This window comes from Phyllostomus discolor, chromosome 3 (assembly GCF_004126475.2).
Source record: "Phyllostomus discolor isolate MPI-MPIP mPhyDis1 chromosome 3, mPhyDis1.pri.v3, whole genome shotgun sequence".
NCBI lineage: Eukaryota > Metazoa > Chordata > Mammalia > Chiroptera > Phyllostomidae > Phyllostomus > Phyllostomus discolor.
The window spans coordinates 52,278,882-52,296,571 of record NC_040905.2 but is presented as its reverse complement, the minus strand read 5'-3'; the positions used below and the strand labels follow the sequence as shown (position 1 = coordinate 52,296,571).

The 17,690-nt window shown below is 38.7% G+C and overlaps 1 protein-coding gene across 3 annotated transcripts in view; it reads right to left on the bottom strand.

The window, feature by feature from the left end:
• Nucleotides 1–17,690, bottom strand: part of VCAN (versican) — a 104,791-nt gene that overhangs the window by 47,004 nt on the left and 40,097 nt on the right. The window contains exon 7 of one of the 3 annotated variants that reach the window (XM_028530751.2): nt 11,542–14,520. The exons of 1 other annotated variant lie outside the window; for it this stretch is intronic. In XM_028530751.2, coding sequence (XP_028386552.1) covers nt 11,542–14,520 — 2,979 coding nt within the window. The remainder of the gene's footprint in view (nt 1–11,541; nt 14,521–17,690) is intronic. One more of the 3 variants, XM_036020495.1, reaches the window with a different exon arrangement.

Below are 17,690 nucleotides of genomic sequence, written 5' to 3'. Positions count from 1 at the left end.
ATTGACACAGTAATCAAGATATAAACACCCTCCCCAAACCTTGTCAGATATTTTTGCATCCTTAATTACCTTAACAATTGAAAAGTGTGATAATTATATCAATATTCAATCTCCCAGAGGTGAGAGAGATTGAACTAAAGGTTAGGAGACCAATATCGATTCTGTGACCCATCTCTCTCCATTTCCTCTGCTAGCTAAGGTGCATTTGGTACGCCGCCCGAGTGTGTTATCTGACAGCAACAGGCCCTTCTTGTTGAGAGAAAAACTCAATATTTCCCAATTCATGCATTTTACACCCAGAAAGGGATATATATATATGTGTGTGGGGGTATATATATGTATGAACAACATCAGAGTTTCTGATGGCCTTACTTTTACAAGGCAAACATATTTTGAGGGTGGTAAACAGGAATCATCTCTTTTCTCAACCTCAGATAATTCTCTAATAATGCTGCTCCCTTAAGTGGAAACAGCGTGTTTAGCTACAGTCACCTGGTCTCAGTGAGCCTAAGCAAATATTGCTGGGTGTGAGCCCTTCTTGCTCACAGAAAAGGCCCAAGGACTCAAGAGTAAGGGCTTCGCTGCCACACATGGTCACATCATTTGGAGACCGGCAAGCATGTGTGAACAATGATGTACAGAGCTACACGAAAGAGAAGTAAGCCAGAATATTTGGTTTATGAATGTTTCCTTAAAAGTAGAACAAATAAACAAAAACTAAGGGCAGTACTTTTAATATCTTTTTCACTTCAGTTTGGTAACACCATCAAAACTTATTATAGATAGATAGATAGATAATTACCAGCCTTCCTAACACCAGAAAAATGCTTTGCACAGATTCATGGATTTAAAATTTAAGTAAAACCTTTGACTAAAGTAAAACAACTGCCTCTCATAAATAAATACAGGGTGGGGCAAAAGCAGGCTTACAGTTGTGAGTATGCAAAGCACTTTATTCTCATATTACTATTATATTATTTTTCCATCAAACAACTGCAAACCTACTTTTGCCCTACCCATATATATACTTCTTTTCTAAGTCTCCCAAATTACAGCTGCCAAACTAAACTTTACTGAACAGCATGTTATTTGTAATTGTGCCATTTCTTCAAAAGTTGGTGGTAGTTTCTGGTCACCTCTTCCACCACGTGACCTCCTCAAAAAGGTGTTCAGACGCCTCCTCCCACTGTGTCCATGTTTCTCCCCCTCCTTCAAGTCTCTGATGCTATTCTCTGCTTCCCCACACGGGAGGCCAGCAGCGTCATGTCCTTATTGCAGTACCCCCATTTCCATCTCGGACTTCGGCTCAAGAAGAGCCCTTCTGTCCCCAACTTAGAATGCTTTACAAACTCCCCTTTGCACTTCACCCATGCATTTATGAACAATCCAGCTGAAGCCCTCAGTTCTCCTGTATATTTTCTCTAAAACTCCTCAGCCCAGACTGGTGGTGCTTCTATTCCCATGCCACAGCCTTATTCATACTGTTTCCTATTTATAAATTCCCTAGTTGTTGTTACATGTTTATCTCACCTCCCTTACTGAAGTCTACATTCCATAATTAAAGTCAAGGGATCCTTTAAACGTGTAATGCTTTTCATACCCTGGCCACTTAGGCCTTCTTTGGGGAACCTAGTTGGAAGAATGTCTACACAGTTATTTATCATCAAGAATGAAAAAGTTTACATTCTGCTTGTTTGATACTCCCTTTAAAAGATTTGCATTTCAAACTGAAGAAACTGTTCTTTAGCTGCAATAACAACCCAAATTCTAAGATACAACTAAAAAAACCTGTGGACAACTCAAATACTCGAGATTCCAATGGTTATAAAAACCCAGGTAATCCAAATGTGCAGACACAGTCTCAATATTTTTTAGTCATTCACTTGCTTTCCGAATCCAGCATTCTATATGGGCTCATATCAGGGATATGAGCTCAAACAGTGATAATCACTGTTTCCCTCAAATGTAAATATACACTGCATACTATATACATCGATGTAGCCAGAAGAATCCTTAAGCCACCGCATAAATACTCCCTTTTAATTCCCATGCCTCCGGAGAGAAGGTAACATGGGTGCAACAAAGTGAGTATGCAGTTGGGGGTAATTTGAGATATATTCTCCACCTTTCAGAATTACTTCTGATTCATTTACAATTATTCCTAAAACTTTTAAAAACATATTCCAATGATATTTAATTTTACTTTATTCCTCACAGATGTCAAGATTCATTTAACATTTGTGACAAAAGCTACACTTCCCAAAAATTGATCAAAGACCACTATTTCCCTCGGGAGAGACTGATTCATACATGTTCTTCCCTCCTTAAAATGGGTCAAGTACATTTTAAACTGGCAGACACTTAAAACAGCCCCTTCCCCTGGAATCTCTGTGTCTCAGTCAGGGTTGTCTGTAGGTCCCAACGCCTTCAGTTTAGCAGTGGTTTCCAGCCCTCGCTGTGCATCAAAATCACATGGGGTGCATTAAAAAAATATACTACTAATAACAAGTAAAGCAAGTAAAAAAATAAACTTAACAAAAAATAGAAATGCTTCAGCACTACCACTAGAAATTCAGATCAAGTTGTCTGGTGAGGGGTGAGGTAGTGGGTATTTTTATTTGGAGGCTCTCTGGCATTTTGAGTTATAGCCAGGGTTGAAAAGCAGCGAGGGCAATCTTCATGCGCTGGGTGATTCCCTGGTGTTTCTCAAATCCCAGCATGTGAGGGCCTCGTGGTAAGTTAGCTGGCTGGTGCCTGCCTGCTGAGCTCTGGGCCCTCCCAGTAAACTGGGTGGTTCCCTGCTGAGGGGATACATGTTCAGACTTTCCTCTGAGGCCAGTTCTGAGACTTTGCCTGCTAAAGATGCTTTTTATATTAACATATTTAGTATTACGACTATGTTTTCCTTTTTCTAAGGTATGCAATTTTCCTTTAGTATATACTCTCCTGCTTACTAATTATTTCAAGTCACCTTCCCAATTAATTTATAGGTTACATTATTTTCTTCCCCCCAGCCACACAGTAGCTTCACTGAATGGCTTTATTTCAACAACCCTGAGGATGGATGTAAAGAGATAGGCAGAGAATATTTAGAATATTTTATCTTCAGATAGGAAAATGGCTCCCCTAAAGAGCAGAGTAAGGTGAGGTTGAAACATACTGAAACATGGTAATTACACTATATTCTATTAAACTATACAGAATTAAACATTGATATATTTCCTTTTCCCTGTCTCAGCTTAGAAAAACCAACTGTCAGAAACCTAGCACATGCATCGCATGGCCACAGCAGCCAGCCCACCCTGTAAGAGACAAGGTGGTGCACACGGATCACACGTGTGCACAGCAAGTCTGGGCACAGTGTCATGACACAACACCGCAATTGTCATAGATCGAAATACAATTCGACTTTTCTCTCCCTCCACAGATGCTTTTTTCCCAGTTTAACATCTCCTACTTAAACTTTAAATAATTTATGAAGAAATAATTTATGCATGACTGCAATAATTCTAGCAAGTATTTAGAAAGTTCATAATAATTTATTTTCTTCCCAAGAATCAAATTACTCACTTTAAGAATAATTACAGTCTTCTTGCCAATAGATTGGTGTTTCCCTCCTGACTCACACACTCAAAAGTCTGAGCACTGGCATCTCTCTAAGGAACAACATTTTTAATGCAATAAATTAGATTCTCTGTTACCCACATGATGCCTCAGGATGAAACAATGCTTTCCATTTTATATTGCTTCAATTGTGTTGTCAAAAATCCAAAGTACTTCAATACAAATGAAAAAAATATACACAACAGTTTTCACCAAGACCCATGACTGTCCCTACTTGTCCCCACCAGGGTCCCTCCTGTAATCATTCCACCCACAAAGGCACTGAATAAACCAACTCTTTCTGTACCTGGCCAACTGGTCTCGTTGAGGTGTAATGTTTTGTAAACTGACAAAAATAGGCAGTCCCTTCATTAAAACATGAAATTTGCAGCTTTACCTCATTAAAATAAAGCCTCAGAGAGCATTTCTTTTGCTTTTCCTTTTATCTCTGTTGCTCCTCTCACCAGGCACGTCTGTCAGCTACACCCACCAACCCACCCCCCTCCAAAAAAGTGCTGAACGCTGTCTGGGCCTGTGAATACATTTTTTATTCATTGCACAAATGAATGATCTAAGAGCTATTAAGAAAGAAGAATGTAATCCCTGTGTAGAGAACTGGGTGGTTTCCTTGACAACAACAAAAAGACAGCAGGGAATGCCCATGTGTTCTATGAATATGCAAGAAGAAGCTAGGCTCAGTACCTGGAAAAAATTCATAAAGAATTCAAAAAAGCTCTTTTTGCCTGGAAAAAAAATGAAATTGATAGTTATCAAAATCGTAAACCCAATTTTCACACATAAAATAAAGCAGAAAGCTAATGAATGGTATACTTGGATACTATAGAATCGGTACTATATTTAAATATTAAATACAGGCTGCAGCTGCTTCTGATCTGCACCCAAAATGGCATCACCCAAACACAATCCACAGAGGATTAAAATTTTAACAAGCTCTTGCAGTCAAGCAGACACTACAGTATAATTATTTTTGGCTCCCCGTGGTATAAAGCATCTTGAATTTTAAGAGAACTCAGTTTTTGCCTATTTAGTACAAAACAGTCTAAATTTGTCTACATATAAAATTTCAGAATAAAGTAATTCTTAAAGCTGAGAGGGGCTTAATTCATACTAACTAGTTCCTGTGTGCCAGGCATGGTGCCTGGGGCATTGCTGTCATGGAGCTTCAAATGCGTGATGTGCCCACAACAGTGGCTGGCAAGCCCTCGGAGAGGCCCCTTTCCACTTTAGGCAGCCTGGTGCGTTTGTAGTATTATATATATGCTTAAAGTTATAACAGCTGAGGCCTATGGAGATTAGCAATTTATTCAAGATCAAAACAGATAGCATATAACAACGTGGATAATGAACCCAGGTCTGTTTCCAAAGCTCTTTCTACTACATAAACTACCTCTTCTATGTATCCTATGAAGGGAAACGATGACCCTCCCATTTCATTCAGAATATCACAGTGTGCTTCAAAACTCCAATTCTAGTCTAGAAACTAGTGCATAGTAATTATTTCACTATTTGTTGAGTACGTGAAAATATATATTTAGATATATACATATATCTGCATACACGTGATCATCTTTCTTGTTTCATAATGCCTGTGATAGGGAAAAAGTATGGATCAAGGTTTAAGAAATATTATTCTTTATATACAATAATAGCCATTACATCCATTTTACTGTCAAAAAAAAAATAAACCACTGAAAGAGAAATGAAGGAATTCCTGGGTCCACGTTGCAGATAATCAAAGGACAGACTGACTGTTGATTCCCCAATTTATAGCACCTGTTTCTGCCTCACTATTGATCAAAATTCACTAGACTTAAGATGTCCTAAACCTTTAAACCACCTCTTAGGAGCATATAGCTCACTCTTTAAAAAGTACTTTTGAACTTTACAAGTGTGTAACTCTGAACCCTGATACTTCATGGGAACATATTTTGAAAAGTTAAACATATTTAACCTATAGAATATGCTATTTTATCAAAAAATACAAGTCACTGAAGAACAGAAAAGTGGTATGAGAACACTCCCTCCTGAGGAAGTCGGTTGAATGCTTCTGGTTTCCAAGAACCTGTGGGTTTCCAGGTGGATCCTAAGAAGGCAGACTATGCTCTCACTGTAATCCGACTATATTTAGAAAAAATGCCTGTTAATACTTAGGGCTGCTTATAGCCACTCGGGAGCCTTCGTTGGGAAGCAGTAAGCTGATAACTGGTTTCCAGTAATTAGTTTTTTTATCTACTCCCCCAACAGGCCCTGGCTTAAGTCTCTTCCTTCTCATGCAACAGTTTCCGACTCCCTGCCTTCACTGATGCCTTTCTTTGCTCACCTCATCTGCCAGTCACAGCCAGCACCACATTACCTAGTGCACAAGGATCTCTTTCTGTAATAAAGTTATATTTGATCATGTTAGCACTGGTTCCCCAAAATGCATTTGAAGTTCTTGGGACCAGGGCCTATAGTTTATTTTTATTTTGTGTCTCTTTTAATATCTGTCAAGAAAGTAATCATGCTGTAGCTTTACCTGAAGATAATCCTTGACTGACTACACTCTGCTAGAAGAAAGTGTAAGCCTTTCTCTCAGGGTCGCTGCCAATGATAACTAAGTGATGCTTGTCTTTGGATAACACCCCACCTCGGTAGTCATTCTGATCATGGTAAATTGTAACTGCAAATGCCATTCTCAAAAAGAATTGGCATTGCGCTGTGTTAGGAAGAAGATAACAAAGTTTCTTTTAGCTATCTATGGAACACGTCTTTTATTATTAAACCTTAGTCTGTAAAGAAAATAATTTTTTTGATTTCTTAATCTTTTTCCTTGAGTTTACTAGATTCATAAAACATGCAATGAGGATTTTAAAAATTGAGATTCTATGGAGTTTATGTGAGTGAGCAGTATGTGTATATATGAGTTATATACACAAAATATTTCACTTAGAAGAACTTTTTTAAAAGGCAACCTTTGATCTGTAGTGCAGCACGACTTAATATCAATTATTAAATGATAATCAATAATCTTTGTAACATATAAATTATTATAATTTATATAATGAATAATTTAGAAACACTGAAGTCAATTCTTTTCTTTATTCTGTAGAAACAAAGGGAGGATAGATAGCCACTTCTTTTTTCATTATTTGATTAAAAGAAGAGAAACACAATCCTTTTCTGGCCAAGGAGGAAGGGGAGATTCCCTTCCTAATTTTCATCCTAATTCCCTTCAGAAAAATGTGCTTCTCTGGCAGGAAGCCACAGCTGGTACCCAGCGAAGGGAACCACTTGTGTGTGAGCACCAGCCCCAACCACTCTAAGGGATGTGCCCCAAAATTCTGCAGGGAAGAAACCGCCTGCAACCAGAATTACTGATCTTAGCCCGCTGTTCTCTTGCCACTACAGGTCTCTAAATAGCATGCAGGTCCCATATAATACCTGCAAACTAAACCTGAGTCACATAGCCTTAACAGTTGCATAGAAAGACACCGAAAAACCAATCTTCCCAGAGTCTGTGCTTTTTTAGGAACTGATGGAGAGGTCAGCACCTGAGCCAATAGGGGGTCATCACTCCTGGGAGTTCATCGGGGGAGAGAAGTGCCTCACCGCAAAACTGCTCCAAGGGGCGCCAAGGCTGCCAGCCCCCAGGCCTGCAGCGTCAGGCCCAGGGCGCCCCCGTCCACCCACCTGCAGGACTTTCTTGCATTGTCCCACAAATCTCCGAGACTTAAATATCACAACATATGTAAAGCCTAGTCTGAAAGAATCACGCTCTAAGTGTGAGCTGGGTGGGGATTTAGCTCTGCACACACGTGACACTCTGCAATGTGGCTAAGCACTTTCCGATTACACATAGGCATCAACAGGATTGAAATGAGATTCGCCTGATTTGCTTTATCAGAATCCTACAGTTATTCAGAGATGAGTGTTAATAAATCTGCATCATTGTAGTGAGAGACATATCGAAAATCAGATCAATTTTTTTTTTTACTTTATGAAATCAATTCATCCAGGAATGAGTAATTGCTCTGCTTTGTTTTGAATTATCTAAATAATGTCATTCTCTTTTTTTGCTCTATCGTGAGATGCACGTTATTTTAGAAACTACCGAAGGGCCCAAGGGGGAGGTCTCAGCATGGTGGGCTCCTGTCTGTGCTCTCAGGCATTAACCAGAACAGCCATTCTCTCATCTCTCAAAAAATATGAAGGTTCTCAGTAAGATTTTGTTTGAATAAGGGAATCTGATCCTATAACAATAAATAAAACAGTAACTTTTACATAATTTCGATAAAAATAAAATATGTGTTTAAAATGTATATGAGACTACCTTGCATTAAAAAAACCTTTTTAAAAATGATGACTGCAATCAGTAATCTAAAGATTGGCATTTGCCCAGCTGTCTTCTGTTCTCAGAGCCAATGCCCCTTATTCCTTACCCTCTCTCCTCAATGCTATCATACTCACACAACAAACCTTGAGCTTTATTTACATTTCTCAAATGTATAAATAAAAATGCAGAAGAGATTAACCACATGGGAATTAGTGCTGAATGATGGAGCAACTATGGAGGCACAATTCTCACTGAGGAAACTGGGCAAAATACATTCTAATGTCGTGGCCCAAATGATCTTACTTAAGATCTCATTAATATTTAACACTTGCCTTGCACTCAGTTTTATATTAGTATAAATGATAAAACTAGCAAAAAATATCTGACAAGACAAATAATATTAAGCTGGCCTGACACATAGTATGTAGTTTATATGAACTTGTTTTTAAAAATAACCTAATAAGCACCTATTTTAAAGTTATTACTGTGAGCATTTGCATAATAACATTTGCATATTTCCAAGTTATTCCTTGGTTTAGACATACCAGTATATCAGTTTTTTTTAAAGTATTCAAAAGTTCTGACACACTAACTTGTAATATTTCATACGATTCAGAGAAAAAGCATTCTTTTTTTTAAAGGCCCAGAATTGAAGGAGATCTCCCTACATCGTTAAACCCCATAGACTTCATACATGTTCACAAAGAAAACCTTTTAATAATTTTTCAAAATGCAGGTGTGCAAATTACTCCTGAAATAGACAGGAGTCATGTTTTTAGTATCCCCCGAACCACTGTTAAATACAGCCCACAGCATTTTTCAGCTCATAAAACTTTTATGAGCTGAAAAGTTCCTTCAGATTTTTTTAACTGCCAACTATCGCTGCCTTCCAGCAACAGCACCTACGTTGCTATTAAGATCCATTTGAACAAACACAACATTAACGTGTCCTGAGTAGCATGTTTTGTTTCATAGTACTAAAAAAAGTATCAAGATTTATATGACTCGCTGAGTGCAGCAAAAAAATTATGAATGTCTTGGTTTAGTGTAGCATGGGTGGTATCTTAGCTTACTTGGACATAGAGTATACATAGAGGTCAAGTCTATGTTTGTGAATAGAGTTATACAAGTTCACGCATATACCAAGGATTTTCCAGTCTGGAAAAATATGCCTTGATACATAAAAAGGTTGGTTTTCCAGGCACATATGTATTTTTCTTTATTTATGTACACCTGCCTTAGAACTCATTAATTTAACATCTGTTTTAGGGCCTTCTGTTGCCAAATTTCAAAATGCTTGAAAAATTCAATTTCTCATAGAAACAAATAAAAGTAAAAGTAAGCAGCTGGATCTGAGTTAATTTCATTGTCTTATTAAATAATGCTTTTAGTCATACAGAAAAGGACACATATAAACTACACAAAATGATTAAAGAGAGAGTAGGAGAAGGCAGGGGAGGGAGTAGGGAAGAGGCGGGGAGAGAGAGAGAGAGGGAGAAATGAGGGAGGAAATTAGGTAGATACAGGCTCAAACCACCCAGACAGTAGAGTCCTGTCCTTATGGAGATAACAGTATTCCCTTTCTACAGGGCATTCTGGCCATTTGTTATCAATGCTGAACAAAAATTAGTTTGAAGACAAATCATGGTCCTGAGTTTTAAAAAGGAAGAAGAGGAAACACCTAGTCATGTCTCCCAGACCCAGCTGAATTAAGTTCGCCACCCACTATAAATATGCACCTTTGTATAAACAGTTTCTGAGTTAGGTCACTCAGACCCTCCATTTCGAGTAACCATTTATAAACTCAGATATTCTTTTTCTATGACTGCCAATCCTTCCAGGGAGATGGAGTTTTACTTTTCTGCTTTGTAACTTGATCACTCTAACCTTAACACAGTTCCCCATTTAAAAGAGTTTTCAAATGTAGAGCATTTTTTACTGGTTTCTGAATTATTTGATTGAATGTTAATACCTACACTAATAAAAGAGTAATCTAAATTGGGGAAAACTGCTGCATAGTTATTTAAATGCATTATTCAATTCTCAAATTAAGTGTTGGCAGTAATTCCTTTTTACTTCACTCCTTGCTTTTTCGTATTAATAGCTTCTTTTCAGTTTTCCAGCCCTGCTAATAGCAACCTTCATTCCCACTACCTGGCGACTCATCTTCTCATGCCAACCCCAGTCCCAAAAGGCAGAAAGGAATGTAGGAAATATGCTATGGTCTCCAAGAAACAGCATCGTTAGCAGGAAAATAATGCTCCAACCCTGGCTACTTTCAACTGTTTCGGAAAGTGAAGATTAATTTCAACACTCTGGGAATACATTCCCTTCTCTATGTTTTACTCCCTTGGCAAGAGCTTTTACACTGAGAAAATTCTAGATAGTAGAAGTCATGAAGTTTCCACTACAGCATTGGAAGCCTGCCAACATAACCGTAGAGTTACCTGTTTGTTCCCAACAGGTGCACTCCTAAGAACTCTAACAAGGAGAGCACCACTCTTCAGAAAAATGGCATGCTGAGGGGAACACCTCAATAGTAAGAGAAAACCTGCTTTAAAAGAGGGACTCTCCTCCAGTCCTACTTCTCAAGGAAAAATTCACTATTCAAAAGAGAATAGAGCAACTTAACTAAAATCAACAACCTTGACTCGTGTACTAGAGAGAAAGAAGCCAGAACCGATCTACTGAACTGCATGTGCTATGTTGCCTCAGTTTAGTTTACCAACATTAAAAGATGATGTGATCTGACCTTTAGAAAGAAATACGTTATGTCTGATAATGAAAATTGTAAGTATGCGTCAATGTGAAAAAACAGCTTTTAAGCATTTTACCAGAGAGATAAATAAAATATTTGAGCAAAATAGAAGGCATTGCAAATATCCCTATTAAATCATAAAATAAATAATATTATAGCTGGCTTTAGGGAACAGAAGTAATGCTGACATTGATACAATGAATTATAGCATTTTCTAGAACTGAGCTAGATTGTATTTGTTCTAAATATTTAAAGCCTCATTAAAATACCCAAGGACAACAGCTTAAACACATGTTAAACCGGCATGAAATAACATTTAAACGGCAGACATATTACCCACCCCCCACGAGTCACATAATAAACCTGCAAAATCCTGGAAAGAAAAACCATAGCAAACCTTTAGATGTCTTTCTGTCAACCCTGGGAATACGAAATACAGTTTTAATTGTCCACAGTGTAAGTACTGAAGGTTAATAGTTAAAGACCAATGGAATGTTAACACAGTCTAGTACTACACTTGAGTAGTAATGCATGGAGAGACACTGAAATTAAAACACTTCGTTCTGCATGTTCTGAAGTGATGTAACATGATGGTTTGGTTATATTAGATGACAAAGCAGGGCTTCTTATAATGTTTAAAACAAAATGGTATCTAACATTCTTCCAAACTGTTTAACATATTCTTCCAATACTTGTACAAATATGTGAAGCTAAAACACAGAATTTTTTCACACTCCAGTTATCTTCTAATGGTAGCATTTGGTATGTCGATATTTTTTTTCCAAAAGTAATTTTCAAGATAAAATCTGATTGCCTTGACTGGTATGTCTAGAAAGCAAAGACTTACCTGTCTTGTTTTCTCTGACCTCAATAATATAAATATTTATATCAGTGCGGAGTTTTGTCCCTGTTGGGGGTTTTGGAGTAGGGAGTGCCTGAGGTCTGAAGGCCTCTTTGCCTTCCACAGTGGGTGGTCTTGGTGGCTGTGTAACAGAAGGAGGACTTGAAGTTGTGAAATACTCTTTATCAATGTCAGTTTCCATTTCCTTGGCTACAGTATCTTCAAGGGTGGTGGGAGGAACATGAGATGTTGATTCTGCCTTGATGACCATGTCACTGGTTGTTCCTTCACAGGGCTCCCTGTCAGTGAGAGGTGGCGTCTCAGTGGAGGCTGAAGATGGCATGAAGGCTGGAGCTCTGTGAAGTGTGTCTGCTGAACTGGAGGCAACAGCGATCTCACTTGGAACTGTGGTTTTCAGTGCTGGAAATTCTGGGAGTTCTGTGGCTTTGGGCTTTTCAAGTAATCCTGAGCCTAAATCAAAATAATCTAAGGGTGTTTTCTCTCTTTTCTCAGTAGTAGTTTCTTCCATAAGCTGGGTATCACTGGTGCTTAAAGGCAACACAACTCCCCTTGGGCTAGTACCTTCTGTTTCATACTTTTGTTCAGCCCTTGGGCTTAAAAATATCTTGGGCCCCATGCTTGGTGTTAGTGTTACCACTTTGTCTGCTTTTGATTTGTGCTCAGTGATAGCCCCAGGTGGATAAGACATCGTGTGTTTAATTTTTCCGATGGGAGTTGTTTCTAAAATGGGGACTCTCTCCGAACTTGTCACTACTCGGTCTTCAGAGACAGTATATACTGACCCATCACTTTCCTGTTCATCCCAAGGTGCCATTACCTCCCTGGCTGTGCTGGCTGTGGAACCAGGAGCAGGAACTGGCTTCTCCGGAGTCTGATCTTTCCAAGGGAATTCTTCCTGAGTTTTTCCCTGGGTAATGCCTGGCGGTGTTCTTATAGTTTCGGGAGAAATAGTCTGACCAATGGCATGTATGTCTTGAGAGGGTTCACCTAGAAACTCACCTTCTGGTGGAACAGAAGGTACCAACACTCCCCATTCTGTCTTGGGAATTAGAGAAAGAGGAACGGTATGGGAAGTGTGTGCATAAGTAGTAGGCTTGTGGGTGTGGCCATGATTAACAAATGCTGATCCTTCCACATCTGAAGTGTGTGCGAACTGGGGGACAGTAGCTACAGGCTTAGAGACATGCGTATCTTTTCCTTCATCCAAAGTACTTCCTTCTACGGTTGCCTGGGCAGCTTGACCTTCTGTGTACGGGACAGGTAGATCTCTTTCTTTGGTGGTAGACTCTCTCAAAGTTGACTTTTCTGTAATGCTAATTGATGTAGTGGGCTGAAACCTAACTGTGGATTTCTCATGATCTGCTGGGTCTTCCTCAGTAAACTTCTCTAATGGTTTTTGAATACTATCTGGGATAAGAGTAAATTCATCTCCATCCTGAGTGGAACTCGAGATGTCTTCATCCTTCCCACTCACTTCTGCAGTTGTGTGTAGGGCAGGGGGCAATTTTAGAGAGCCTGTCTGTTCTGTGGACCCTAACGGCACTGAGGTTGTATTATCTTCACCCCGTGACCATTTCGATACAGTGACTACCTCCACATTTAAAGTGCTGTGGGCCGAATGGACTGTTGTAACACCCTCATCATACTTGGTAGTATCTTGATAGCCATCTGTTTCTAATCCAACTGGAGTTCTTGTAAAGTCTTCCTCCACATCTCTTGCCTCTGTTGGTGCCACACTCAGCTTTGTTGGTGTCAGTACTGGCGAATCAAAGGATGTGGTCATTTCCACCAAGGACTCTGTAAGATGAATTTGCTCTGAGGAAGCTGTGGGGAACTTCATTCCAGAGAAGCCTTCGTCCTCTCTTTTTCCCATAAATGGATCTTTGGTGATCTTTGCCTGTATTGCATTATTGGCATAAGTATCTGTTCTCATCTCTGGTACTGGTGTTTCTGTTCTTTCTCTTCCTTGTGTCATTTCTGTGTATGGAGAGGGATGAATAACTGTGGGTATTACCTCAGCTAATATTTTATCACCAGAATAAGGAAACAATTCTACAACTGTATGATGCTGTGATGGGAAAGGTGTGGTGGATACATACTGGCCAAAAAAATCTTCAGTTTTCTTACCATTAATTTGCTTTTCTTCCCAGTTGTCCTTGGATGAATCATCACTGTCAGGCACAGCTACAGGTGAGACAATCGTTGATGCTGAGACTGACTTCGCATCCTCTAACAGAGTTGGGGAGGTGTCTTCTGAAGTCTTTGACACCGTGATGACTTCAGGTATTTGGCTAAAGACCGAGGTGCTCTGGCCAGGTCTAACTATAAATGCTCTGTCTTCACCACCATCTTCTTGGGTTGTGGTCACTGATTCAGAAGTATCACTTTCTGTTTTCTTTTCAGTTTTGGATTCCAGGGTCATTGCTGTAGATACAAACGGTGTTTCTGTTACAGGGAATTCTTTGGAAGTAATATGCTTAGAGATTTCCATAGATGTTACCAAGGGACCCACTTCTATTTGTTCAACTTGTGTAACTGATTCTTGTGTTTGTATGTCTTCTGTGATGCCATCCCATGAATCAGTAGCATGATCATAGATGACAGTTGTACTTTGGGACACTTCTTCCTTAACTTCAGGTACATCTGGCTTTCCAAGTGTTCCTACAGCAGAGGGTGAGTAATAGTCCTCATCCCAAGGCTTCTCGGTACTCACAGCAGGTGTGGGTGTTTCTGTGGCTAATCTGTGTATGACAGCTGGAGGCCGAGCTGTGAATTTCTGTTCAAAATGGACTATATTTCCCACAGAAGTTAACTTTGTTGTAATGATGGGTAAGTCAGTGATTAAAGGGGTGACTGGTATATTTCTGTCAGGTACCATTTGTAGTTCTTTGGATAAACTGTGTGATGCAGTTTCTGTAAGGATATTCAGATCGATGCTTGTAGCCTCTGATATATTCTGTTTAGCTAGAAAATAATTTCAAAGAGTTGATTAGACAAGGCACTAATGAAAAGCTGCACGTCCAGTGTTTGTTAAGTGCTGCTGTATATTTGGGGTGACCTAAAAGTGTTTTGTGATGGAGGGGAGTCTAAAAACTATATTGACTAAACTCAATGAAAACTGAACATTTAATAGTCACCAACTGATCACTTGTTTTATTGCTAGGTTATCATTGCTTTTACCCATAGATATGATTAACTGTTCTTGGTTAAGGAAATTGAATATTATATCATTTTAAGATCAGGAAATGTCTAAAAATGTACAAATGCAGAGTTTGGAAATAATAAGTAGGTGATTTATCAGAAACTACAGCAACAACTTGAAACCTAGTTGGAGAACTTAGTACTACTATTCTGGAAGCCCCGGTACTCTGCCACCAGGATTTTCCCTCCTTCTCAAGCTGCATAATGTCTCAGGGGAGAGGGAGTGCCTCAGATTACAAAACAACAAAAAGCCACATCAAATGCACCCAAGTTACATATAAACTATTTTACAGTCCATAACGTGGAGGGTGTCATAAAAACAGGATATTAAACTTTTTAATACCACCCCTCACTTGACTCCAGGTGTTGGACATTTGTCTTCCCTTCCTTTCAACTCTAGTGTAGCCTTGTTTCTAATAAATAATAGTAAAATGTTTCTGGCAGAGGCTGCTTGGTATTTATTGTAGTTCTACCTTTTGTTCTATGTTCTACACAGTGTGTTTGTAACTCTTAAAGCTCTTGGTTCCAGACCTACTTTAGCATGAAACCCAAATGTAGAACAGGAAATAAAGTACCCACATGATATATTTTAGGTCTGTAATTACAAATCCCAGGAAACAACCCTGAGCATCAGAAAGAATAGGCTCAGGCAATAAAAAGTAACCTGTCATCATATAATGCTACATTATAAGGCATCCAGATTTACAGAGAATGGCCTGGCCTGTTTAAAGAAATTCAAACTGTGTACAAAAGTGACAGTGTTGTAGACAAGTTTCCTTCTCAATGTCAGAAAGTGCACCAGCTTAGTACAGGAAGATTCTGTTACTTTCCCCCCCAAATTCAGACTTTCAGAAATCAAAAACTAGCTGCCACTAAACTCAGAGGAGCTCTCCTGAGGAAACCTTAGTTCCTGTTCTGCTATATCCTTTACGACTTAGAACTAGTTGCATGGCTAACGCCTGTCCCCCTGGAAAGAGCTGTAAGGTCTGTTGTACCTATGCTATCTTGTGTCTTACTGTTAGTAACCCCCAAACAGAAGTCCTTGGGAGACAAAACGGGATACCTCTGAGCTCCCTCTACTGTGTTAAAACTTAATTTTGTCAGTGGAACTGTTCTGGATGAAGAGAATGGTAAATACATGTCATCAGGTTTTTGTCCAAACCCATAGAATATACAACACAAAGAGTGAACCACATGTAAACTATAGGCTTTGGCTGTTACGATACGTCCACGTGAGTCCATCAACTGTGTGAATGTGGAAGGGATGTGGGTAATGGGGGAGGCTATGCTGGGGGCAGGAGGCACACGGGAGTCACTACACTGTCCACTCAATTTTGCAGTGAACATAAAACTGCTCTAAAACATAAAGTCTGTTTAAAAATTTAGTGATAAGATGATGTTATTTTGTTGTACATCAGACTTGAGCTGTCATAGCCTAGATTAACCAACTTTATAATAAAAGCTTGGTGGCTATTTACATTATGGTGCAGTTAAATAATCTTTAAAGTCTGTCACTATTTATCCTTTAGTAGTGGAACAACACTAAACTCAAAAAAAGACTTGAACTCATCAAACTATGTTAAATATCCTTTTTCTTTTTTAAAAGGAAAGCTCTTTCTTCATTCATTTACTGGTAGAAGCTTTATTCTATTTTGATTGACATGAGCAACTTAAGGAACCAAAGTGTGGTTGACTACTTTTTCTTTCAACTCAATTATCTATATCCTCTGACATTCCATAACTGTTACCTCATTTAACTGCCAAATATCATGTTTGTCTTATAATTGCATTCTTTTGGGAAATAGTAAATGTACATACAGAGAAAGTTCCCATGGAAGCATAATATAAGCTCTTAGGACATTGCATATTAGAAAAAATTAATCATGTTATTAACAACAAAAAAAGGTAATCTTGCTTTTTTCCTCTGAATGTTTCCATGGTTGATGAGGTTAACTTCACAGGAGGTGATAACTGCATTAGAGCCACGCAGGGAGCCTGTAAATCAGGTCTCCAAGGGTTCCAACCCGAGTTCTGTGCTAGTAACTTCTACAGTGCTATGAAAACACTCATACAGTGTTTGAAAAATGAAGGACTCAGGTTAAAATAAAACCTAATAACTCTGTCATTGTTAGTTATTACTGTAGCATTTGGATTGGCTTCATCTAGGCCTGGAGCACAGTGAAGTGAATTAATAAGTCTCAGAGAATGTCCTTTACAAAGCCAGGAGTTATGTGATTAAAAAAATAAAAAGAACAATGGTTTTCAAAAATTTTAGAGCCCTGTTAAAATGTCTGCCTATAATTAAGTTAATTAATTATACTATTTGGAATGAAAAACCTCAGACTTCCTTTTGGGGTCGGATGAATTTTATATCAATTTAACAGCTGATTTCCATCATAACTCAGTATATTTCCTCATCTGTGCCATTTGTTTCAACCATTTCCCTCACCCCCAAAAATCATTTTTAAAAATATAAATATGTCTAAAGAGATAACATAAATGTTGCTGTAATAATGATGATTATTATATAGGTGAGAATACAATGCCTACAGAAGGAGCATTCCCATGGGGAAGTTTTTGTCTTGGAAAACTACCAGTGTCCGCTCAACTGCATTGCTGAGGAACCGACAGATATCAGCATGCCGCTTTCCCACAAAAGCTCCCTTCCAACCTCTGCAGCTGTCTACCACACAGATGTTTCACATCACTGCACTCATGGCATTTTATGTCATATGGACTATCTTCTCTGTTAGACATCAGGCAGATTTTTCTAATAAGATATAAAAACCCTATTAGCAGCATGCTCATTGATTTAATTCATGCCCACACTACTTACATTACAGGAAGATGACTAATTTCAAATTCTTCTGATTAAATGTTTTATGCGTAAATAATTATAAACATAGGATCCACAAATGAAGTGGATATTCGAT